At 38.9% G+C, this 27,806-nt stretch overlaps 1 protein-coding gene across 3 annotated transcripts in view; it reads right to left on the bottom strand.

Moving 5' to 3' along the window:
• FRAS1 (Fraser extracellular matrix complex subunit 1) overlaps positions 1-27,806 on the bottom strand; it is a 463,649-nt gene that overhangs the window by 113,052 nt on the left and 322,791 nt on the right. For all 3 annotated transcript variants that reach the window (XM_061192401.1, XM_061192399.1, XM_061192400.1), the window contains exons 30-35: positions 26,106-26,259; positions 20,678-20,856; positions 16,196-16,312; positions 8,583-8,697; positions 6,645-6,782; positions 4,648-4,680 (exon numbers count right to left, since the gene is read on the bottom strand). In XM_061192401.1, coding sequence (XP_061048384.1) covers positions 4,648-4,680; positions 6,645-6,782; positions 8,583-8,697; positions 16,196-16,312; positions 20,678-20,856; positions 26,106-26,259 — 736 coding nt within the window. The remainder of the gene's footprint in view (positions 1-4,647; positions 4,681-6,644; positions 6,783-8,582; positions 8,698-16,195; positions 16,313-20,677; positions 20,857-26,105; positions 26,260-27,806) is intronic.

Raw genomic sequence — 27,806 nt, 5'->3', positions numbered from 1 at the left:
TTATGATGTGCAAATGTAGGTTTATCCTTGGTAAAAAGTGTACCATTCTAGTGAGTGATGTTGATAATTGGAGAGGCTATGCTATGCATGTGTTGGGGCAGGGGGTATGGGGAAAATGTCTGTACCTTCCTCTCAATTTAAAACAAACATATTTATTTATTTATTTTGGCTGCACGGGGTCATAGTTGTGGCATGTGGGACCTTTAGTTGTGGCATGCAGGAATCTTTTAGTTGCAGCATGTGGACTTCTTAGCTGTGGCATGCATACGGGATCTAGTTCCCCGACCAGGGATCGAACCCATGCCCCCTGCATTGGGAGCACGGAGTCCCACCTGCTGGACCACCAGGGAAGTCCCCTTCCTCTCAATTTTGTTGTAAACCTAAAACTGCTCTAAAAAATTAAGTCCAAAGTAATTTTTTTTTTTTTTAAATCACTCAACAGTAAAAAAAAGAACCTTAGGCAGAAACAAGATAAATTAATTTAAGGTCGGCCCAAGCTCCATTTCCTTTACTCTGTATAATAGGTTCATGGATCATTTAACTTAAAGTCCTGGAGAAGGTTAATAGCTAACCCCTTCACCTAGTCAAGCTTTCAGGTAAGTATTGAGGCTTGGAAACCAAACTGGCACACTACCATGATACTTGTTTTGCATGACCATAACACATACAGACAGACTAAATTAAATATCTCATACTCAGAGTCAGAAACTTGTATTAAAATCCTGGTTCTACTGCTTACCAGGTATGAAAACATGAGCAGATTACTACTCTAATGACCCTTAGTTTCCTCAGCTTTCAAATGCTAAAATAAAACCTGTCCTTACAATATTGTTATTAGGATTAAATAAGACAGCTTATATTGTAAATTGTTTTGTAAAATGTAAATTGCTATAATCTGTTGTATCTTATTACCGATGTATGAATTATCTAGAAGTCTGTCACTAGAAATGAGCTGATACTAGGTTCTTTTCAACAATGACAGAACACTAGAAAAAGAAATAAAAGGCATCTAAATCAGAAAGAAAGAAATAAAACTGTCACTATTTGCAGATAACATGATATTATATATAGAAAACCCTAAAGAGTCCACCAAAAACCAAGAGAACAAATGAATTCAGTACAGTTGCAGGATGCGAAATCAATACATAAAAATCCGCTGCATTTCTATACACTAATAACAAACTAGTAGAAAGAGAAATTAAGAAAATAATCCCAGTTACAACTGCATCAAAAAGAATAAAATACCTAGGAATAAATTTAACCAAGGAGGTGAAAGACCTGTACAATGAAAACTATATGACATTGATGAAAGAAACTGAAGACACAAATAAATGGAAAGATATTCCACACTCATGGATTAGAAGAATTAATATTGTCAAAACGACCATAGTACCCAAAGCAATCTCCAAATTCAATGCAATCTCTATCAAAATTCCAATGGCATTTTCCACAAAAATGAGACAAACAATCCTAAAATTTGTAAGGAACTACAAAAAAAACCCCAAATAGCCAAGCAGTCTTGAGAAAGAAGAACAAAGCTGGAGGCATCATGAGCCCTGATTTCAAACTGTATTCCAAAGTTATAGTAATCAAAACAGTATGGTATTGGCATAAAAACAGATATATAGATCAAAGGAACAGAATAGAGAGCCCACAGATATAAGGTCAATTAATTTATGAAAAAGAACAAAGACTATAAAATGGGGAAAGGACAGTCTCTTCAAGACATGGTGTTAAGAAAACTGAACAGCCATATGCAATAGAAGGAAACTGAACCACTAGCTTATACCATACACAAAAATTAACTCAAAATGGATTAAAGACTTGAACATAAGACCTGAAACTATAAAACTCCTAGAAGAAAACATAGGCGGTAAGCTCCTTGACATCAGCCTTGGCTTTTTGAATTTGACAACAAAAGCAAAAATAAACAAGTGGGACTACATCCCATTTGCACAGCAAAGGAAGAAGCTTCTGTAGAGCAAAGGAAACCATCAACAAAATGAAAAGGCAACCTACAGAATGGGAGAAAATATTTGTAAATCATGTATCTGATGAGGGGTTAATATCCAAAAAAAAAAAAAATATATATATATATATATAAAGAACTCATACAACTTAATAGCAAAAAAACCCACAATCTGATTTTAAAAATGGGCAGAAAATCTGAAACATTTTTCAAAAAAGATACACAGATGGCCAACATGTTCATGAAAAGTTTCTCACTCACTAATCATCAGGGAAACGCAAATCAAAACCACAATGAGTTATCACCTCACACCTCTTAGAATGGCTATCATCAAAAAGACAAAAGATAACAAGTGTTATGAGGGCATGGGGAAAAGGGAACCTTTTTATACTGTTGGTGGGAATGCAAATCGGTGCGGCCACTACAGAAAATAGTATTAAGGCTCCTAAAAAAATTAAAACTAGAACTGCCACATGATGTGGTAATCCCACTTCTGGGTGGGTATCCAAAGGAAATGAAATCAGTATCTCGAAGAGATATATGCACTCCCATGTTTATTGCAGCACTATTCACAACGATCAAGATGTGGAAACAACCTAAGTGTCCACTGGTGGATGAATGGATAAATAAAACATGGGAATATAATGTACAGCATAGTGACTATAGTTAATAATACTGTATTGCATATTGGAAAGTTGCTAAGAGAGTACATTTTTAAAGTTCTGATCACAAGAAAAAAAATTTGTAACTATACATGGTGACAGATGTTAACTAGACTTATTGTGGTGATCATTTTGCAATATATACAAATATCAACTTATTATGTTGTACAACTGAAAATAATGCAATGTTATGTGTCAATTATACCACACACAAAAAAAATAAAAAACCAATGACACAACCCTAAAATGTACTATTAATTCAAGTGTGACTTTTTAACCCTCAAAGAAGAAAAGAATATCTGAGAGTTTGAGGGAGATGACTTTATCCCTACTAAGATTTATCCCTACATGAAATATAATAGGACATATGGATGGTTGATTCTAATGGAATAGTCAATCCCAACTAAACAGCTATTTAAGGAGTTATGGTCATCCATCCTCACTCTAGACCTAAGTAAGAAAGCTTGTCTCTATTTTGCATCAGCATAGATGCCAGGTCTGTTTCTGCTTTTGCTTATTGGCACTCAGCTTCTATTGTACTTGAACTAAAACTAGGATGCTGAGGTCTATACACAGCTATCACAGCTCACTGTCTGGGTCATCACACTTCCAATAGAAGGCTGTTTTATCTACACTGAAAATCTGTTGTTTAGTGTAGCCACCATCATTAATGATCTTAGCTAAATCATCTGGATAACTTGCTGCACCAGCACTTACTGCTTCACCTTGCACTTTTATGTTAAGAAGACGGCTTCTTTCCTTAAACCGCATGAACCAACCTGTGCTAGCTTCAAACTTTTCTTCTGCAGCTTCCTCATTTCTCTCAGCTTTCATAGAATTGCAGAGAGTTAGGGCTTTGCTTTGGATTAGGCTTTGGCTTAAGGGAATATTGTGGCTGGTTTGATCTTCTATCCAGACCACTAAAACTTTCTTCCTATCAGCAATAAGGCTGTTTTGCTTCCTTATCATTTGTGTGTACACTGGAGTAGCACTTTTAATTTCCTTCAAGAACTTTTCCTTTGCATTCACAGCTTGGCTGTTTGGCACAAGAGACCTAGCTTTTGGCCCATTTTGGCTTTTGACATGCCTTCCTCACTAAGCTTAATCATTCCTAGTTTTTGATTTAAAGTGAGAGATGTGTGACTTTTCCTTCACTTGAAAACTTAGAGGTCATTGTAGGGTTATTAACTGGTTTAATTTCAATATTGTTGTGTCTCAGGGAATATGGAGGCCTGAGGAGAGGGAAAGAAAGAGAGGAATGGCCAGTTGGTGGAACAGTCAGAACACACACAACTTTTATTAAGCTTACTGTCTTATACGGGTGTGGTTCCTGGTGCCCCAAAACAATTACAATATTAACATCAAAGATCACTGCTCACAGATCACTACAACAAATATATTAATAATGAAAAAGTTTGAAATGTTGCAAAAATTACCAAAATGTGACACAGAGACAGGAAGTAAGCAAATGCTTCTGGAAAAATGGCACCGATAGACTTCTTTACACAGCGTTGCCACAAACCTTCAACTTGTAAAAAATGCAGTATCTACGAAGCACAATAAAGTAAAGTGCAATAAAACGAGGTAAGCCTGTATGTGCCAATCACTGTTTTGGGAGCTTTACACATATGTAATTATTATTTATTATCCTCATTGATGGATAAGGCATTCAGGTACAGAGATGTTAAGAAACTATTCCAAAGTAGGCTGAACCCCAGGCAGACTGGATCCAAAGTCTAAGATCTTAATCATTATTACCTCTTTTTAATAGATATTAGGACAAGTTGAAACTGGGCTTAAAGAACACTAATCTTTGGTATCCTTGGTGGATTATAATTATTTTTTTCTATGAATACAAAGTTAAGCTATTACTATTTTAACGAGCCATGTGATTATTTTAGAAGAAACTTATGTAACTTTTAAGTTGTTCTTAGAAAATAGCTAAAAGTAATGATGAAGAGAGCAAAAAGAAGGAAAAATTCCATTTTCTAATAAAATTGAGATTAAAATTTTTACCTGTGAAGTGGAATTTCACTGAGTCTGGGAGACCTGAAAGAACAGAAGAGAGAAAATCAGTATACTAAACATTTTGGGGTCAGAAATAGATGGGAAAGGTACAAAATATAGGGCAGAGGTTAGAAAAGTAAAGGACATTTTATCCTAAATTATTATGACTTAAGGAAAGATCACCAGGTTGTCTGCTAATGTTATGTTGACTTTAATGATGCCAACACTAATTTTAAGTAACAAAAAGAACCACAGAGTGGAATAATTTTATATCACATCAGTTAGAGTGATTTACAATACATTCATTCAGATTCCATTTTACCAGTACATAAAATCCTACAAATCGGTGAATGTGGGTGATGTCGTATATCACTGACAAGGCTTTCTGGTGGGTCAATTCCATTGTAGAATATAGTGATGCCTGGGACATTGATTTACACAATATAACAGTGTAAGAGATTTATCTTGTGGCATTTATCCCGTAGATTATACAGGATAGGAGTCTGCTCTCTCTAAAAAGCTCTAGGAACACAGGCGATCATAGTGGATTCGGAAATAACCTCAACCAGGGCTGACATGTTTTCTTTCCCTCTAAGCCTAGGATAACCTGAGTTTCTTGTAAAGTAGGTCTTGTAAAGTTGGGGTTAGAGGACCATGAACATTTTCACTGGCTATGAGTTATCCAGTTAGTAAACACTGGGGATACTCTTAGAGAAGAGGTCTATCCCAGAGCGTAGGGATTTTCAATCTAATTGAGGAGTTAATTATTTTCTAGACAATTGCATCTATAATAGCATAGTAAATAATGGCAAATATTACTTTAAATGTTTGCCATACTTGAAAACATAACTCTAAAATTATTCAACCCGTGTTCAACTCACCATAAGAAATCACCAACTGTTCTGTATGATTAAAGCTACTATATAAAAATAATACTCTATATTAATCATGTTATGTGACACATACATCTTAAAGATCATAAAGAAACAGGCTTCAAGATTTTTAGAATCATTCCAAAGCACAGAAATATTTAGGAGTAGGGACTTAAAACTCAGCAGCTTTGAATACTGGGTCAAGGGGAGACATAATGGGTGGCAAAGGATTAAGGCTATCTTGGCTTAGTGGAAGGGTACACACTTGCTTGAATTAGAAATGTCGTTATTCTTTTGCTCAATCTTCTCTTCTTTAAAAAAGGTGCCTTCGTCAAATCCTGGTTTTAATCCCAAAGGTCGCCTACATGGGACCTTCCATGAAGTATGGCAGGATCCTTCTCACTAGATTCCCCTCATCCACATGCCCATCTGTCCTGGCTTCATCCTCAAATCACTCCCATCACTGCAGTCAATGAGATCCTTATGAAAAGGCATCCTCCTATATCTTAAAACCTCCACCAGGTTCTTATTGTTCTTGGGATAAGGCTCCAAATCCCTGCAGTCTCACAGTGGCCTTAAGGTCTGCCCTCTATCTCTCCCTCCAGACCCATCCCCGCTCTGTTCAACCTTCCACATTCCAGACACAATGACTTTTTTCAGTGCCTAGAATGTCACATTCTCTCCCTCCCAGGGTCTCTGCACAGGGACATGTGCCCTTCCTTCAGGAATGTTCTCCCAATGATCCCAACACACACACTTAGCCTAGTTAGCTTCTACCCACCCCTCTTCTGTCAATATCTCCCTGGGGCAGCCTCCAGTGGACCCTCAATCTAGGTCAGTCTTGCTACATCCAATTCCACCACTGAACATTCTTCCTTCTTTTTAGAGCTCTTATCTCAGCCTGCAATTAAACGTTCATTACTGGGATTATTGAACAAATTCTGTCTCTATACCTAGGATCCCCAAACTCGCCAAGAACAGGATTCCTGCCTCTTTTTTGCTCACCACTAGATCTCCAAGGCCCATTCGGGCCTTGCCATACAGGAGGCACAAAATAAGGCGTTATTAAAAGTATACCCTGAAGAACCACAAGGAGTAGCTTGGGTGCCTCAAAATAGAGAAAAAAAGCATTACCAGCAAAGGAGAAGGCCATGATCTCCTGGAGGTGGGGGGCTGCAGTGGGGGGACGGTACATGATTTTACCCTGGTTAATGTCTTCTTGGGTGAAATACCGGATGGGAGAGTGAGGCTGGTCCCTGTGTTCGATGATGCCTAAGAGGAAGAGAGACGGCATGAGCAATCAACAGTAATTCTGACGGCTGACTGAATGATCAGAGCCATAAAGCTGCCTTTCCCACTGGTGGAAGTCTTTTATCCTTCAGGAACAATTGCTCTCAGGTTGTTCTTGGTACACTATTCTTCAGTTATTCAAGAAAAGGGCAAATCTGAAACCCAGATACTCTTGACTAGGCCCCATTGACCATAAACAATAGTAAGATGCAAACTACTGCCCACTAATGTAGCTTAGACCTGGGAATTCTGAAGTCATAGACATGGTACCATAATTATGAGATTCTCTCAATTGAGTTTAAGTTCAAAGGTCAAGATCGCTACAAAAATGGCACAGGCTGGTCTCCTGGTGAGGCTGTAAAGATTTTTTTCAATCTACCCTCTTTCCTTCAGAAACTCCTTAGTCTCTATGACGACCTTTGGCAATAGTAACATGGATCTTGATTGCTCTAAGATCTGGATTTGCAATTCTCACTAAGTTATAAATGCTTTAGGGGCTGCAGATTTGCCTGTCATTTCTAAATTTTGCAGGTACAGAACTGATGCTATGATCATCTTTCATGTCCTACTTACTCTTTAAAAGGAGGACACTAATTCAGCTTCTGAGGGACTGACAGACCTACAGCCATTCAGGCTGCTGGTCTGAAAGAACATCTCCACCCTAGCAACGCAGGGAGGACGACTCTAGCTATGGCTTAGCAGATTAAAAAAGAAGACGGATGACTTTTAGTCTTTTAATTTCTTTGGACTTTATCAAAACGGAAATGAAATTTAATTTCTCCTTGGGAGAAACTGATAATGTGAAAGGCTCATAGCTAAGGCAGTGGTTGGTCTTGGGAGAGCAGCCTCAGAGACAGGAGCAGAAGTGTCTTCGTAGAAGCTGATCTCCTCGCTGTGAGGCACACACACATCTCTTTGGGCACAGGCTTGGTAGCTGAGCCCAAAGTTAAGGGATCTGAAGGCTGGGGACTGATGGCCAGGGCCCACCTCTCCTCTAATTGTAGTTCCACATTTCCATGCTCCTGTACGAGAGCACGGAACCATGTGTTGACACATGTTTGTCACGATGGGAATTCCAGAGTTGTGAAGCATTTGACGTGACAGATACTAAATGGTCTTCTGGGTCAATATCTCCTTAATGAGAACATTTGCACATTCTCACAACTACGAAGTTTCCTTCCCCTTCATTTGGGTGACCGATAATACTACTGTAAACGTATTTGGTTTTTTGAAGCTCACAGGGTATTCATATGTAGGAGCACTATATAAACTTACAGAAGTCATAAACAGCATTTATTACCTGGGTTAAAAAAAAAGAGGAGGAGAGACTTATCCACGCGGGGGAGAAACTGAGTACGTGTGGCTCAGCCCCCACTGGGCTCTCTGGCGGAGCGCCTTGTCCTTAGCGCATGCTCAGTCTGGTCCACTCGCCTATCAGAACCTCACCAGGGCAGGCCCTGTCCCTACAGGCAGTGCGTGGGTCTGTCCAGTTCTGCCTGTGAGTGGGAGGGGAACTCATCCAGTGATGAAGTTATGTGCACACTATGTTCTCCAGGACAGCTCTGTCAGTACCAAAGCTGACACATTCATCTCCATCTGTCCAGCCACAGTGTCTCCCTCTCAATTGGTTCTCAACTCAGAGGACAGGAACAGAGGTGATGAATAACTGTTACTCCTTAAATCCTCAACAAGTAGAAGCAGACAGAATTCAGAGCTTTTAAGGCTGGTCAACAAGTAGAAGACAATAGCACCACTCAAAAGATCATTTACTGCACGCCTTACCTTGACTTGGATGCAAAGGTAGAGTGATATTATATATTATCTTTCCACTTGGTCTCTCAGAGTTTACAAAGGAGAGAGAATGAGGCTGAATCACAGTCAGGCCGTCCTCCCGAGCCTACACAAAGTTTAAGAGAGAAGAAGAAAAAATAGTGTGACGAAAACAAAAGCCAGAGGCAAAAACAAACCTCATTAAAAAAAAAAAAAAATCAACTTACTCTGTTAGTCACATAAAGCAAAATTTTCTCTGAGAGTTCAACAGAAGGATCTGGTCTCCTTGCAGATTCGTCCCAGCTGACCCTTCTCTCCCCTGCCCTTGGCCCCCTGGGTTTATGCTGGTGCATGCTGTGGGTGTCCCAATATGATCACTTCTCCCTAGTTGGAATTCACAGTGGTACATGTGTGGAAGTGAGCCATCACAGCTGGCTATTCTACTATTCACAGCTGGATCACTACAGCTCTGCTCCTCTAATTTAACAGGCTAAGATTATATCTGGTGAGAATTTCTCCCAACCCCCCAGCTTACTAGTGGGAACTGTGATGCATTCTTTTCTTTTTTAACTTTGATGGTTTCAAATGGCTAAAGATGAACTCACCTCAAAGGCCAAAGAGGCTCACCATTTGAATTCAGAGATTTAAGAATTATGTGTTTATTACAGCTCATAACAATAGTCAATATTTCTCTTCATCTCCATTGTACTCTTCAAAAGAACTAGATACTGCTTTTTGCTTCTAGCTTTCAGGACCCAATGAACTAGTCAAGTGAAATTAATCTGAAGGCCAATGTGTGTGCAGCTTTCACAATCCATTCACCTGTGTGTCTTCACAACCCATTAACAGTTGACAACATTAAAAAAAAAGGAGAGATTCAGAATTCCGTGACCAGACCTAACAGAGATTTGGGGACAGCAGCAAAAACACAAAGTGGGGAGGAGAAAATGGAAAAGGAGTGTGAGCACGGGCCCCTTGCCTGGGTCACACATGCCAATAATAAAACAGAACAAAAATATCCGCTCATTGCAGACTCTTCCGAACTGACCCTTGAAGAGTTAGAGTTTGACATGCTCTCCTGCTCTTTCAAGCTCTGCTACTTTCAGAAGGAATTTCCCATTTAGGAAAGGATTGAGTAGGGCTCAGTAATTCTCATGGAGGAGGGCGTGGTGTTCTTCCTTTTACCAATGAAAAGATTGAACATTGCAGTTGCTTTGTAATTGTCCCCAAGGCATACTCCTCCTGGGAGAGGCAGCATTTGCAGGTTAGGACAACCCCCTATTTCAGGTCATTGCTCAGGTCTGGAATGTAATGAGCAAGGAAAATCAGAATTGCAAATAGCAGCTGGTCTCTCACCCTAAAATAAAACAGGTTAGGACAACAAAAGAAAAATATATGCCCTATGTAAGGTGTTTACAGCCCATGCATGCGTGCATACATCTATAAATGTGTACACGTGTGGGCACAGATACACGGACAAAAAGTGCAGGGTGAGTACATTGTTCAGTACCGTTTGCCACCTTTTAATCTCAAAACCATCAGGATATCTGAAAATTCTCAAAGTATTATGGGATATTTTCAAAAATTTAGATGTCCCTAAAACAATAAAGTGGTAAGAAAAAAGAATTATCATGGACCTAGGACGACAGAAAAGGGAAATGTGTTCTAGCCAAGAAAACAGACTTTTTTTACAGAATTTGTTGATACTATTTCTTTACTAATAGAAATAGACACTAAGCAGAAAAGGCGAGGACTTGATCCTCTGAAGAAAGCAATATTGAGGTTGAGCTATATCAAAGTATAGTCAGTTTTAATATTGGCCATTTGAAATGTTCAATATTTATCAATTAAACAGTAAGAAATGAGAGACTAAAATTAATAGAAATCATTATAGAAGACACTTATTTTTTTATTAAACTATCTGTCAACAAAGGAAGATTATAGAATAATGGTTTCCATAATACCCATATTACCTCTGAATACATCCAGAATCCAACCACTTCTCCCCATGACATTACTACCATCCTGCTGGGAGCCACATTCTCTCACTTGGATTACCACGATGGCCTCCCAGCTGCTCTCTTGCCCTCCCCCAACAGTCTATTTCAGCACAGCAGCCAGCATGATGCCTTTAAAAAGGACGTTAGACTCTACTCAACATCCTGCAATAGCTCTCCATGTTACCCAGAATCAAAAGTCCCTACAATGGCCCGTGAGGCAGACATGATCCCGAATCTGCTCCACCCCCATCCGCCCACTTAGCACATCTGTGAATTCATGCAGATTCCTCTGGCTTCCACTTACTTTGATCCAGCCATACAGCCTTCCTTGCTGTTCCTTGAATATCTAGGCATGCTCCTACCTTGATACCTCTAAATGAATGGTTCCCTGGGCCTGGAATGCTCTTTCCTCAGGTATCTGAACAGCTATCTCTCTTACCTTCTGCAAGTCTTTCTTTAAATGTCATTGTCTTAAGGTAACCTACCCTGACCACCTTATTTAAAATTACAACCTAGGTCTCCCCTGCTACATTTCCAATCTTCTTGGCCCTGATTTACTTTTTGTTTTATCATAATACTTCTCACTAACATGCTATATGTGAGTTGCTTATTTGTTTTGTTTATAACTTATTGTCTATTCCCCTCCCCCAGGAGAATGTAAACTCCATGAGAACATGAATTTTTGTTTGTTCATGGACCCCAAGCACCAAGCACACGCACATGGAAGTGCTTGACAAAAATTTGTTGAATGAATGAAAAAATATTATTATGAAAATAATTAAGCTAGTAATAAAAATACTTTAAAAAACAACTTCATTGATAATTTTTTAAGAATTTTTTTCATTGTATTTCAATGTCATCTAAAGAATTAGAGAGGCAAACATTTGAACACTTAAGATATAGCAAAGTGTGCATGACTAACATCTTTAAACTTCCAGGTCAGAATTTATAAACGACATTATCATTTCACCCTCCATTAAAAAAAAAAAGAATTTCCCATGTTGACTGTCATTCTACCAAAGCAGCAAAGCCCATGGCGGGCCTGAGAAATCACACACCCATGAATGATGAGATGAGATAAGTAAAATGAAGGTCCTACCGTCTTCTCACATGGTTCAGTTAGGACAACAAAATTAATTCATATATTCATGTATTCAACACATTTAATTAATTCATATATTCATGTACTAAATTTTTAGTAAGAACCTACTATGTGCAAGGTACCAGGCAAAAAGCTGTAGAAGATACAAGATGAATCAGATATAGACCTTTTCCTCAAGGAATTTCACTTTTCAGTGGGGGAAACTCATAAATAGCTCTAAGGTAGAAAATGCTAAGTAGTGTGAAAGACTCAGATAAAGCACAACAGTAATTCCAAGGATAACAAGACATTTCCAGAGACTGCAGATAATAATTCTACTAGTATCTGAAATGTCTCAAGAGAAAACAGAGACACAGACATCCATAGCCATAAAACAAATACAGCAGGCCCAGGCTTGAGTCCATATCACAAAAAGATCAGCTGTTCTAACTGGATCCCTGCTAGCCTCAATAAGAATGGTTTTAAGAGAACTCTTGCTACAGCAATCACTCTGGAAGCAAATGAAACCAGGAAAGAAAGGCCTTTTCCTCAAGTGGTGACCCTGGGCGACCCAACCCTGAGTACTGCAATCACTTAAAAAAGGAAATAATCAATCTTCTTTCACATTAAGAGATAATAGAATTTATTTCCCCTTTAAGAGAGGACTTGGAAATATGATATGCAAAGTGTGTGTGTGTGTGTGTGTGTGTACCCATATAATTAATTTGTTTGAATTCGAAGGTCATACAAGAAGATATTATTAGCCATGTGAAAGTAGGCCTGAAAATATTCACTTAGTCAACAAATATTTACTAAGCAACTATTTTATATAAGGCATTGTGCTAGATGCTGAGGAAGATACCAAGATTAATAAATCAAAGATTTTGCCCCTAAGGATCTTCTAAGTCAAATAGTGGATGATTACTTGGAGAACTGGGAGTTGATGTGAATCTATTAACTTACTTGAAGAATCTGACACTATCTATGCTGTGATATGTATGTCTTCAGATCCCCTTGCCCAAATTTGATATATATTCTAAATGTACACATCACACACGTTTATATATATATGATATATGTGTATACATCTTATATATAGGCATGCATATAATTCTGATGAACACTACATACCAAACCATAAGATCCCATTTAAAGGATCTTAGATTTGATGAATAACAGAATTACAGAAATGCCGCAGAACAAACTTTCATTCAGGCAGGTATTTGATTATATTTCTTCTCATTCTGTGCAGCCTTCCTGGGGAATCTCAGTGATTTCTGAGGATTTAACCACTACCTGCCATTAATGATTCTCAAAGGTTTATCACTCACCTTGAATAGCTACCGATCTTCTTCTACCTGCCCTTAATAGGCACGCCCTTTACAAGCACAGCCCAGACTGAATGCATCATGCCTTCCACCCCTCCCCCTCCCCCTCAAGTCCCCATACATTCCCCATCTCAATGAATGGCATCTCTGTATGCTCAGAAACTGGGGTGCTTCGCCCTCTTCCATAGCTAATTGAGCACTGTCTCTAAATATCTCTAATCTCCTCCTAACTTTTTTTTTTACCACCTTAACCACTTTTAAGTGTACGGTACAGTAGCGTTAACTAGATGCACATTGTTGTACAACAGATTTCCAGATTTTTTTCCTCTTGCAAAACTGAAACGCTATTGAATAACAATTCCTCTTTTCTCTCTCCATACCCCACCCATTCCCCACAGGGGCAAACACCGTTCTACTTTCTGTTTGTAAGAGTTTGACTAGCTCATATAAGTGGAATCCTGCATTATCTGTCTTTTTGTGACTGGCTTATTTCATTTAGGACAGTATCCTTAAGGTTCATTCATACTCTAGCATATGACAGGATTTCCTTTTTTTAAAGGTTGGATAATATTCAGTGGTTGTATATACCACATTTTCTTTATCCACTTATCTGTTGAAGGACATTTAGGTTGCTTCCATCTCTTGGCTATTGTGAATAATGCTGCAATGAACATGAGTGTACGAGTATCTCTTCAAGATCTCACCAACTCTTAATCCTTATTGCCACTGCATGACCTTCACGCCACCAACCTTTCTTGTTCTAGGTGACTTCAGTAGCCTATTTCTTGGCCTCCTTGCTCCCTGTCTGGCCCCATCTGGGGTGTTCTCTACCCTGCAGCTAAAATGACCTTCTCAGATTGAGAATCTGAGCATGCCACCTCTCTGCTGTATCCTACTTGCCCTAACAGCCTTTCTGGACAAACTGGAATCTCCTTCATCTCATCTTAAGGTCCTCCGTGATCTCTCATTTCTTCTTTCTTCTTCACCTAAAGATTTATGCTCCAGCCAACTGAACTCTCTGTCATTCCCCAAACATGTTATGTTCTCCTGTGTCTCCATCTTCTTTTCAAATGCTGCTCCTCTGCCTGGAATGAATTTCCCCCTATTTCTAGTCTAGATAAGAGGGTCTGCAAGTGTAGTGAGCAGAGCACTAGCAACAGTATCACCTGGGAACCTGTTAGGAACTCAAATTCTCAGCCCTATACCAGACCTACTGAATTGGAAAACTCTGGGGTGGGCTCCAGCAATCTGTGAATTAACAAGCCCTATAGGCGATCCTAACGCAGGCTGAAGTTTGAGACCCTGATTTAGAGATAATATTCACTTCAACCAGCTTGGTTCACCTTCTAGAGGACGCCTTCCCTGACCTCGCCTATGCCTTGCTGGACTAGGTGCCCTGCTATCTGCTTCCATGCCATGTCTCTGTCATGACATTTATTACTGTATTGTCACTGTTTATTTATTTTCTTGTCTCCCTTTTTAGACTCTAAGTCTAAAATAGACTAATAGAGACTGTATTATATGATCACTGAATCTCCACTGTCTTCCACAGAACTTGGCATAAATTAGGGGCCCGAAAGTGTGCAAGACTGAATAACTGAATGATTGGAGAGGTAGACTCCTACCCTTAAATATCTATATGAATATACTATGTATGAATTTAGCATATGTATTCACAATGTGTTTACCAAATATGTACAAAAGTTATGTGCTTAGATGAGTCCAAATCACTGAATTGAGAATGTGCTTTTGTCACAGATTACAGTATGTCTGTCTTACAGTAATGGCCCTAATTAATGTCAAAAGAAATATAAACTGTGTATATTTTAAGGAATGAAAGAGTAACCTGATCACATTTTACAGTAGACTAACCTTTGTGATACCCTAAATTACACAGGACAGACCTAATTTACAAACATGCAACCTGAGACCCTCAAGGTTAAGTATGTTGAAAAGTTTCTAGAGGTTCTCAGCAAAAGAGCGGGAGTGATGCCATCTTCATGGCCCATTTCTTTTTTCCTCTAAAGTCAAAATAACACCACATTAGCATTCGGCAAGAAATGTGTATGCACATTTTTCTTTACACTTTAGAGAAAATTCTGATCCAAGCTCCTCCAGTCAGAATGATGAATTATAGACTTTATAGCGTCCCTGAATTATGATTTCTTTAAATTACAGTTTACGGTGGAAATGCTGATAGCTTGTATCCATTAAAAACTTTGTTTCCCCTTTTATGTCTCTGTCAAGCCCCAGACCCATAATTTCTAAAACTCTACCTGCTGTCTTTGTTGCGGCTCAGGAGTGCTACACCACTTTGGAGTATAATTACACGGGCGCTAACTAAAATGTGGATCCATGATGATTAATTTACAAGGACTTAACGTGCTTGTGGCTCTGTCTACAAGAGGGGTTCTGGCATCACATGCCCCATAGATATAGGATTACAGTGGAACTGCTAATTGTCTGAACTAAACGCCATGTACTAATTTAGCTCTCACCTTGCTCCAAACCTTTCCACGTGTCCACACTCCTTCCCACACAGCATACAAGCTCCTCTGTGGTCTAGCTCGCAGAACCCCACAGGCTCACCGCTCCCTTTCAGCCTCTCTCATCTTCCAGTCTCACTGAACTGTTTGCAATTTTCCCAACAATCATATTGTCTCTCCCCTCTGGGTCTTTGCATGTGTTGTTTTTACGCCTGGTGATGCCTTTTGCCATCACCCCACTACTCTTTCCAACCTGCCTCCCAAACCTTCACTTGGATATTTGCTACTTATCCTTCTGGAGTCAGCACAGACGTCACTTTCCCCAGGAAACTTTTATAATAGAAAGGAAACTACTAACAGGACTTCTAAAACAGAATAACAGTTTCTCCAGCTAGATGGAACTCTAACTGGCTGAATAATTATACCCAAATAGTCATCATTAAATGGATATAAGCCTGAAATCCCTTCCAGGTACTCAAGGAATGGTTCTGTGACTGTCTGGAATGCTGTAAAAGGGCTCAGCAGCAATGGATGGGAGGCTGGGGTGGATTCCCTCTGACCTTCCTTTCACTCTGGGAATTTTAAGTTTCTTCTTTCAAGTCAATGAGAAACGAGTTCACAGGGCTGGTATTTTTGACCCCAGAGCCCGTGTTCTGAGCCAAGCATTCTGTCAAATCCCATCAACCCGCCTCCTCCAAGCAGAAACCATGAGCCCTGCCACCCAACTCACGGTCATGTGGAGAGATGCTCCTGGAGAGCGTTTGGGTGCTTCCGGAGTCTGGGGTAAGATGGCAACGTTGAACATGCGGCTCTCCAGATGGGCGTGAGCCTCCGTGGCACTGGACACCTGCAAAGACACGGCACACTGGTGAGCCTCTGGTGGGCAGAGTATGCTTCCCTGTGTTTATTTTTTCCCTTTTGAACCATCTGTCTTTGAATTCTGTATGCTCCTGTATTACAATTTTCATTCTGCTCTTCATATTTTAAGATTCATTTTTTTACTGATTATAAAAAAGATACATAAGCATTTTAGGCAATTGTGAAGTTGCAGGAAGGTATAAATAAGGAAAAAGAATCATCTAGAATTTCACTACCTAGAAATAGTTGTTACTAATATATCGCTGCATTTCAGTTTAATCTTTTTTCTATGCATATGTGAAACTATATACAACTGTATATTCTAAATGTTTACTTAACACAATACTATGATATTTTGCTATACCATTAAACATTCTTGAAAACATAATTTTGATAGCTACATAGTGTCTCATTATGAGCATACACAACACATTATATCAATATACGTGATGTTTATTTCACTTTAGTCTTTACCCAGCACAGATATCTACACCTAGATTATAAATGACAAATCCCAGCCTCATCACTGCAAGGCAAGATTAAGAACGTTTACAACTAGGGTAGTGGTCACAAAATCAACTTTTTCCTGCTTCAAAAATGCTGAAAAATGATGCTTTTCTCATGCAACCTCTCCCTTTCCTCGGTGCTACCTTGCTGTTCCCTTAACCTCGCCTTCCTTCCGTGTCTGCTCCTTAGGCTTGTTAGAAGAATTGCTAAGGCCCGTGTGGCCATGTGGAGTTGCGTTAATTCCATGTGAGAGGGGGCAGGGTTCTGTAAATCCTGAGAAAAAGGCAGGAATAGCAGCCCTTTCTCTGTGTCTTCTAAAGTTACACCCTCCAGGAAAACTGTCTTCTCTGTACCTTGATCACATCAGGCGCCTGGAGCTCAAGCCTCAGAATATCAACTTGTTTCCATGGAGGCATCTTATAGTGTCACCATAAATAATATTAACAACCACAGCTATCATTCACTGAACATTTGTCATGGGCTCGGCACTGTGCTAGCTACTTTTCAAAAGTTTTCTTACCGAATACCCATCAAGTAGATATTATTATCTCCTTTTTTACAGATGAGGAAACTGAAGGTCAAAAAGTTAAGATGTCAAGGTCACATAGCCAACAAGGGTCAGTATTTAAAACCAGGTCAGCGGGTTTGTGACCTTCCTACTGACCACAATGACTCAAGTTGGAAGCTTTAGGAAATCAGGAAAGGGGAAGATATGTTCTCCTATCTCTTGAAGAAAAGGAATGGAACTCTGCAGGAAGTGAGAGGTGAGCAGATTACCAAGCAACGGACTCAGTTCTAGCTTCCCTAGCAAAGACACGGGTGTAAAATATGTTGGTCTTTTTCAAATTGCATCCCCTGAGGCTATGTCAACGTGATCTGAATATGCCAAAACCAGGGCTCCTTCCCCTGCCAAAAATGTGCCTGCTTTCTTCTCACTATGCCATGCTCTAATTTTTTAATACCACTTGCATTACACAAATCCCAAGTCTTAGATGCAAAGTAACAGAAGGGCTGCATTGATGGCTCATGACAGCACATCAACATTAAAACGAAATTAAATCCATACAACTCATTGTATTGCATTTTCTGCTTTAAAGAAAATAAAAAAAAGGGACAAGAGAGAAGAATCATTAGAACGGCATCTTTTTAAAATAGTCTAAAATCCTAAGGGACACAAAAATGATGAACGGGGAAAGTTGCTAACCATTTATTTTAGCATGTAGCTACAGTGTCTGTGTCGTTTCACATCGAAATATGAGATAAGCCTATCAAACCATGAGATTTTAAAAACAAACACACCAAAACCTTCACATCCAAGAGAAAATGATCCCAGAGAGTTGTTTCATACTTGCAATAAAGATGCTGTCAGTATTCAAAATGTACTTTTTGAAATGCTTCAGAGGGGGTTCACAAATCATGTAAGAAAACTGAGCTTGTTACTTCATAATTACTCCTTGTTTTAACCAAAAATAATTGCTACTCTTCTTTTTTACCAGACACGATTCTGAATGACTTTGGGCTATAGGGTTTTGTTTTAAAATCCACTTCCAAAGGATGATATACTGTCACTACTGAGGATATTCTAAAGACTATCCCACAGATTTTGAAGGAGATTTCAGGTAGGAGTTCTAAACACATTTTGAGCAGAATGTGTGAAGACCCTCCAAAGGGAACCACTTTCTAAGTAATGATGTGTTTAGAGTCTTAAACTCTAGCGACTTTGTTTACAAAAATCAGTAACTTTTGCTATTTTATAATAACCCACTTAGTAACCAACTTGCAAAAGCAATCAAATATCATTTTAGCAGGTGCTGAGAATCACTTTCCAGGGAAATGCTCCAAACTGATAATGTTCTTCATAGTGATGAAGGCAAAGGCAAATCTGAGGATTCTAGTTTGTTGAGGTGACTTCTTTTGATTCAGGTCTTTGCTTCCATTCTGACTCATTCTTTGAGGACTGTTGAGTCCCCAGGTGCTAAAATTGAAAAATTAACTTGGGCAAAGGGCACATAATGTTTGCTCACTCATTGGACATTCAGTGTCCTCAGTATAATCTCATTTTAACTGTTTCCAGGTTTATTTCAACTAGCTCTCTGGGAAAGCACACTTTTTACACAATATAAATTAGTCAGACAATGAAGATGTACACACCAGGCATCAGGAGCAGAATGGATGATAATTTTAACAAGGTGAGCTATCATGGTAGTTTATCCCCTACTGGATTCCTAGACAAAGGAAATGGCTCAGACTTAGAGGGATTGTAATGTTGCTTTGGCGGATCACCATGAGGGCTTCTTTATATTTTCCCTGACACTTTCCCCAAATCTTTTCTGTATCTATGCTTAAATGCTCTTTCTCATTCATACTTCCTCATTCCTTTGTGTTTCTGTTCCATTATCTATTTCCAAATTATCCTTGACAGAGGTTTGTCTAATTTTATGGGTCTTTCCAAAGATTCAGGTTTTGTACTCATTTACCAATTCTAGCATCTTATAATTAGTCAATTCCTCTTTTACCTCTATAAATGCCTTCCTTTTGCTTTCCTTTGGCTTCTCTGTGGTTCTCCAGCTTCTTGAGTTGAATATTTAGTCCATTAATTTTCATGCTTTTCTGTTCAGTAATAAGAGCTTAAGGCCATCGATTTTCTTCCTAGTATTACTTTGTCCACATCATTTAAGTTTTGATAAGTTGTTTCCTCCTGATCAAAATTTCTTAATAGTTTGCCATTTTGATTTCCTTTTAGAACTAGTAATTATTAAGGAATTCCAAATGGTTTGATTTTTTTTGCCCTTTTATTATTAATTTCTAATTGTACTTCATAGTAGTCAGGGAATATGCCCAGAATAATTTCTTGCTCTTTAATTTATTGACAGAATAAATTAAACCAACCTTATAGTCTGGTTGCCTCAGTTGGCTCAGGCTACTCTAACAAAAATACTATAGACTGGGCGGCTTATAAACAATAGAAATTTATTTCTCACAGCTCTGGAGGCTCGAAGTCTGAGATCAAGGTGCCAGTATGGTTGGGTTCTAGTGAGGGCCCTCTTCTGGGTTGTGGACTGCTGATTTTTCACTGTATCCCCGTGGCGGGCAGCAGAGAGGGGGAGCAATCACGCTTATGACTCTTGTAAGTATGCTAATCCCATTCATGAGGGCACAACCCTCACGACCTCATCTAATTCTAATCAAAGGCCTCACCCCCATATACCATCACATGGAGGGGTAGGATTTCAACATCTGAACTTTGGCGGGGACACAAACATCCAGTCTACCGCACTGGTATTTGACCAATCTCCATAAATGGTAGTCACACACCCTTACACGGTAACAGGCAGTATTCTAAATGCTTTATATGTATTAACTCATTAAATCCTTACAGTAATGCTATTTTACAGATGAGGAAACTGAAGCACAAGGATTCTGCCCAAGTAATTTTCCCAAAGCTAGCACATGGCAGAAGTGAAACGTGAACCCAGTGGGTTTGGCTGCTCAGTCCATGACCTTATCATAAGATGGTAAATGTTCCAAAAACATTTGAAAAAAGAAAATAAGATTTTTTTTCTCCATGAGGTATTTTAACATTTTGAAAACACTTTTTTTCCAAACTCTTTAGCCATTATCTATTATATACCTCTTTGTTGTAGAATGACTCTGCTTGTAGAGACACCCAGAAGGCTGAATTGACAAATTAAAAAAAAAATTTCTCAATGCTACTAGTTACATTTTTTTCTTCTCCCAAATGTGACTTTCAGGCAATCACAGAAAATGACCTGAGTTGTTTATAAATAAGGGTGATGGTTTTCATCAGACCATCCAGACATCAGAAGATTCAGGAAGCAGAGGGTACCTGAAAGCGGAAGGAGTCACTCTGGGCTGGGACCCCTGAGTGCCTGTACCACACGATGCCTTCGTTGATGTCTTGCTGGGTGAACGTGCTGGTGGGAGTTGCTGTCCTCCCATCAGGAAGGTGCTGCCCTTCGTCTGCGGGGCCGTCTGCAGGCATATTAAACACAAGGACCACCTCCCCTAGGAAAGCCACACAGTTAGTGAGGACCCCTGGGAAAAGTAAAAGTAAATCAGAGCTCTCGTCTCCTTTTCTACCACTTTTCTTTAACAGAAAAGATATGATGTGCTTCTTTATTTTTATCCAAGGTGAAGGAAAAGATATTAACACAGAATTCAATAGATATCATAAAATCCACCTTTAGACATAAAATTCCCAGTCTTTCAATTAAAAGAGCTAAACGCCATTCGAGGGCAATTCATGTATGAAGTTACTGACTTTTATCTATTAAAATTATATAAGGAGACCCAAATCGTCGTGAACACTGCAAATACTGGGCATCGAATGGATTCATTTCTACCCACAGCTGTCTATGAACAGAAAATGTTTTCCAACCAGGAAATTTTTTGTTGTAAACACAAGGGGAAATTAGAAAAAATTCAGAAAAAATCATCCTTGGAAGAGTTCTATACAATGAAAATAATAATAGCTAACACTTGAATGCATATGACAGGCGCTGCATGAAGCACTTTACATAGTGGTTCAAACCCAGTTCCACCACATAGAGCTGGGTGAGGTTACTTAGGTATTATAAGTCTCTGTTCCTCATTGGTAAAATGAGAATAATAGTACCTACTTCATAGGTGCCTAAAAAGAATGTTGGTTATCCTTATTATGTTATTTAATCCTTCTGAAGATGCTATTGTCATCTCCATTTTAAAGACAAAGTTCTTTATGCTCAGAGAAGTTCAATAACTTGTTTGAGGTCATGCAAGTCCAAAGTGGAGGAGCTGGGATTTGAATCTGAAGCTCATTTTCCTGGTCATGAAACTCTGTTACCCATCATGGTTATTTTATGTTCACAGACCAACAATTACCTTGATAAATAACTGATCATGTTTTCTCCTCCTTCATTTTCTAAGCTTTATTAGAATTGAAGCAATGAAATCTAAATCTAAACACCACCACCAACACCACCAATCTGTTTCTATTGCTTATTCTTCACCTGAAGCTACTATTTTCTTAAAGTGAGATTGAAAATACAAAGGTGTTATAGAAACAATCAAAATTTCCCAAGGAGAATATGCCTTCAAGTGAAGACCAAGGAGAAGAATGGATGAACTGCTAAAAACAGAAGCCACGTTCTCGTGAAAATGCATCTAACAATAAATCTGAAAGAAGTCTCTCCACCGCTCAGATAGTAAGAGGGAGAGAAGAATGTGTGTGTGTGTGTGTGTGTGTGTGTGTGAGAGAGAGAGAAAGAAAGAGAGAGAGAGAAACTGCATACATCTTTTAAATGTTCTGTAGGAGGATACCCAGATCTTAGTGCCCTAGGCATATCAGGCAATTGATAGTGCACTTTGATTACCCCAGAGAAATTTGTTTTATTATTCAAAGGAAATACTCATTCTAATATTTATACGCACTAAATTCAAGCTAAAAATGTACATAATATCCTGGATAGTGATGAAATACTGAAGTAATAGAAAAACATCAATATTCTTCTTAAAATAATCATGTGTAGAATCAACTCACTCTAGTTTCTTTCTTGTACTGTTTCTCATTTGCACCTAAGTCACCAATTCCATTACCCATCTCTCCCTGGTTCAACTTCTGTTCATAAGATCCTGCTAATAAACATGCTTTCCCAGGATGTGGACTGTTTATGAATGTGAGTAGTTGCAAAATAGTCTGAAAGGAGATTTCCACAGTGAAAATGTGGAGAGTAGAAAAATAGAAAACATTCAAATGCCAATTTCCTGGCTATTCTGCTTTACAATAGGAAGGCAAAGCAGAATTTTCCTAACAAGTCCTAATGAAATAAACCTATTTTTCAGATTAAAAAAAAAAACCATTGCGATACTATGCAAATTAACAGGAATCATAGGATGCTGGTTAATCCCATTAATTTCAACTCAGTAAACAGTCAGTGAGCACCTGTTAAGGGCTAGCTACTGTGGTTAGCCCTTTGGAGTGGGGGACTCAAAGATCAGTAAGATGCAGTTCCTTCCCCCTTGCGATCAGCCCCATAAGCAACTGGGAGCCTCTGTGAGATTTTCAGTAGGTTAATGGCATGAACTGATTTAGAACACAGAATATACACTAAAGTTCTGTTAAAGGGGCTGGACTTTATTTTATAAAAATGATAACAATAGTGGCTAACAATTATGTGGACAGTTTGGTCAACTCTAAGTCTGCTGTAAAATCCAGATGAGAGATGGGAACCTGAACTAAAGCAACAGAGGTAAGATTGGAAACACATAAACAGATACAAGAATCTTTGAGGAAGTGGAAGCAACAGAACTTGACAAATGTGGCTGTAAAGGGTACGAAAGAGGGAAGAATCAGATGATTACCTATTAGGTTGGGTGATGTGTAGGGAAGCGATGCCACTAATGGGATGAGCTGGTAGAAGAAAAGATGAAGAGTTAGAGTTCAGCACTGGGTATGATGAATACAAGGTACCTTTGTGCCAAGCCCATAAGTAGACAGGGAGAAATACCGATATTTTGTGGGGTTCACTCCATAGAGGTGAGAGCTTCTGCGTAATACCTCACCTCTGCTTTTATCATAGTATGACAAAATCAAGGAGATGACTCTTTAAATATGTGAAAATCCAGGCTTAAAAAACAGAAAATAACATCTACTAGTGATTTCCTTTATACTGAACTCAATATTTTAACCAAGAAACTTAATGGGAAAATGTAATAGGTATTAAGAATTAGAATCTCAGGATTTCCCTGGTGGCACAGTAGTTAGGAATCCACCTGTTAATGCAGGGGACATGGGTTCGAGCCCTGGTCTGGGAAGATCCCACATGCCGTGGAGCAACTAAGTCTGTGTGCCACAACTGCTGAGCCTGCACTCTAGAACCCACATGCCACAACTACTGAGCCTGCGCTCTAGAGCCCGCGTGCCACAACTACTGAGGCTGTGCACTGCAACTACTGAAGCCTGTGCGCCTAGAGCCCGAGCTCCGCAACAAGAGAAGCCACCACAATGAGAAGCCCCTGCACCGCAAAGAAGAGTAGCCCCCGCTCTCGGCAACTAAAGAAAGCCTGCACGCAGCAACGAAGACCCAACACAGCCAAAAAAATGAAAAATAAATTAAAAAAAAAGATTTGCGTTAAGTGGGCTTCTCATTCCCACCTCCTTTTTCACTCTTGAATGGCTCCTAAGGGTAATGCGATTTGATTATTACCAGTAGGGAGCTCTGAACACACAGAAATAGGATTATGTTCATAGGAAGAAGTTAATTAAGAGAGTTATAGTAGGAAAGGTCACAATCAGGCTTACATGGCATTTAGCAAGCTGAAATGGCTTTAAAAAAATCACTTAATTCCGCATTGTTCTATTTAATACTTAAACGGAATATTGGGATATTGGGCTATCTTTAAGAAATTTAATTTTTTGACTTTTAATGCTCAAGACAAAGGTAAAGAATTTAATACATCAAACCAGTCAAAGATTTTTCGAGCTGAAAAGGACTTAAACATTGTCTAGCTTAAAATCAGTGGGTGAAATACGGCAAAGTTGAATAAGGTCTGTGAACTAATTAATAGCATTGTATCAATGCTAATTTCCTGGTTTTGATTATTGCCTTATGATTATGTAAGATGTTAACACTGGGGGAAGCTGGATAAAGGATATTCAAGAGCTCTTTGTACTATTTTTGCAACTTTTCAGTAAGTCTAAAATTATTTTAAAATAAAAAGTTAAAAAATTATCTAGCTTCATCTTTCAAAGAAACTTATGGCTCAAGGGGGTCCACCTGCTTTCCTCAAGGTTATGCAACTATAATAAATGACAGCCCAGCTAGACTGACTGTTTTATAATTTTATCAATTCTTGATTAGATTATGCTTTTCAATGCCTTTGTGGACTCTATACTTATTTTTAAATAGTACAAAAGTTAATTTTTTCCTCACCACAGAAAATATATAATTTAAAAAATCTGATAAACCTGAGGAAAAACAGATTGTTATTTCTCTGCTATTTATCACGCCAAGCAATTTTAATGAATATATTTTTCATTTTCAGGTGATTATTTCTTTTAAAAAATCTACCTGCCTGTTGTTTTTATTTTTATAGCATTTTGTCATCTCCTTACAGTTTTGATCCCTTCTTTTGTGTCTTTAAATCTTTTTAAATATGCTTATTTCATAGTTTTTGTAAGCTTGTTCCTTCATTTGAAACCTTGGGATTTTAATCTTCTTGTTTGTGTTAGTTATGGTACTATACATTGTTTCTTCATATGTTCTGTAATTCTGAATTCTGAGTTAATCTTCAGTGGTTTTATCTGTGAGAATCTTGTGTGGTCTGGAGTTGAGGGTGGACATTCCACAGCAGTTTCTACTAGTTTCTGCAAGGGACCCAGGAAGTATCATTGGCCTGAGGTCAATTTTCATATTAATGCCTCAGCTTTGGGTTTCTCAGACTATGCACACAGTATAATTTAACCTTGGCTCTTCAGGAGAAACAGGCCTGAATTTCTGAATTCTCAGCAGACTTTTTTTGCTCCCTCTGAGCCCTGGGAAACACAGGTAAATTTCTTTGCCATCTCTCTGTGCTAGTGAGCTTCTTGTCTTAATTCCAACTTTCTGTCTCTGCACGGGCATTAAATCCCAAGCCCCCAGGTTACTGAGACACACACAACCCCTCAGGCAAGCTCTGCCATCAGCTCCTGCCCAGATTGGCTTTCAGTTCCTTCTCTGTGTCTGGCACTTGGAGATTTCTCTGTACTCTTAGGAGGTCAGCTATGAGTGCCTTATAGTTCTGAATCTCTTTTATCCATCATTTCTAGGTGATGATGATGGGTTATCATACTCTACTATCTTGCTAGAAGTGGAAGTAACAATGGATATCTTGAGAAATGTTTTTATGTAAAGTCTTTTCTTAAAAAGAAAGTCTCAAGAAGAAGTGCAGCGATGTTCTGGGCGGGACACAAGGTGGAGTTTGAAAGCCTGAGCTTTGACATTGTATTGACATATTATTAGCCAGGTGACTTTTAACAAGTTACTTTCTCTGTAAAATGAAGTTGTTTTAAAACTTAAATTTTAGGTTTATATACTATGTTTACATTACTTAGCATACCAATAATCTGTATATAGCAATGATAGCTATTGTGATTGTTCTGTCTTTAAAGGGGATGCGTGGGGTATTAGAAAGCTGAGTTCATTGGAAACACACCCTGGCTGTGTGGCTTTGTACAAAAGCAAGTCCAAGACTGTTGAACGCAATGATGAAATCATGACAAGGGAAAAAAGAGTTACCAAATTGGGGGTGGTCCTGTGTAATTTTGTAGATGATTTCTGAGGCTCTGGCACCTGGAGCTTCAGCCTGTAAGATTCTGTTGGTAATCTGCAGCATCCCGCCTTCTGGAACCCACACCATTGAATTAGCCACAAGTCGAAGACCTCTATCATTCTAGAATAAAGAGAGAGTACAGAATTAGGTCCAAGCCAAAAAAAGAAAATACCGGTCCTTAAAAACATAAGTTGGGCTTCCCTGGTGGCGCAGTGGTTGAGAGTCTGCCTGCTAGTGCGGGGGACGCGGGTTCGAGCCCTGGTCTGGGAAGATCCCACATGCCGTGGAGTAACTGGGTCCATGAGCCACAATTACTGAGCCTGCGCGTCTGGAGCCTGTGCTCCGCAACAAGAGAGGCCGCGACAGTGAGAGGCTCGCGCACCGCGATGAGGAGTGGCCCCCACTTGCCGCAACTAGGGAAAGCCCTCGCACAGAAACGGGGACCCAACGCAGCCAAAAATAAATAAATAAATAAATAAATAAATAAATAAAATTTCAAAACAAAACAAAGTTATTAGGTCCTATTGCTGCTAAAGATTGCTTAATAAGAGAGATTCATAGCTTTAGAGTCATACTGTGAACAGTATATGTGTAATTATGTGTAGATGTATGCATGTGTATGTATATATGTACATACATATATCCTACTTTTTCTCCTAATTTATCATAAGCACATAACTTGTATCATTCAGGAAGACTAAGTCTCTCCATTTCTTTCTTTCATTTGTCCATCTACCTGTCTTTCCATCCTCCCCATCCACCTATCAAGAACTATTCATTAAGCACCTATTATATGCCAGATCTTTTGCTAGAGGCCTGAGGTATATAAGGTAGGCTGAAATAAGACCTCAGTTTCAGAACCTACAGTCTAGTGGGGCAGACAGACATATAAAGTAGTTAGGCTGCATCACAAGTGATGATCTATAAGAAGCTTGAGCAGGGTACTGTGGGAGAATAAAGGAAAAAGGAGATTTCCTCTTTGGGGAAGGAATGCTCAGGAAAGCTTTCCTATGGAAATACCATTTAATTCTTGAATGACAAAGAATGGGCTTTCTGAATGCTCAACATCATTAATCATTAGAGAAATGCAAATCAAAACTACAATGAGATATCATCTCACACCGGTCAGAATGGCCATCATCAAAAAATCTAGAAACAATAAATGCTGGAGAGGGTGTGGAGAAAAGGGAACCCTCTTGCACTGTTGGTGGGAATGTAAATTGATACAGCCACTATGGAGAACAGTATGGAGGTTCCTTAAAAAACTAAAAATAGAACTACCATATGACCCAGCAATCCCACTACTGGGCATATACCCCAAGAAAACCATAATTCAAAAAGAGTCATGTACCACAATGTTCATTGCAGCTCTATTTACAATAGCCAGGACATGGAAGCAACCTAAGTGTCCATCAACAGATGAATGGATAAAGAAGATGTGGCACATATATACAATGGAATACTACTCAGCCATAAAAAGAAATGAAATTGAGTTATTTGTATGAGGTGGATGGACCTAGAGTCTGTCATACAGAGTGAAGTAAGTCAGAAAGAGAAAAACAAATACAGTATGCTAACACATATATATGGAATCTAAAAAAAAAAAAAAAAAAGGTTCTGATGAACCTAGGAGCAGGACAGGAATAAAGACACAGACGTAGAGAATG

This window comes from Eubalaena glacialis, chromosome 5 (assembly GCF_028564815.1).
Source record: "Eubalaena glacialis isolate mEubGla1 chromosome 5, mEubGla1.1.hap2.+ XY, whole genome shotgun sequence".
NCBI lineage: Eukaryota > Metazoa > Chordata > Mammalia > Artiodactyla > Balaenidae > Eubalaena > Eubalaena glacialis.
The sequence above is the reverse complement of the archived record's forward strand: the minus strand, read 5'-3'. Positions and strand labels throughout refer to the sequence as shown.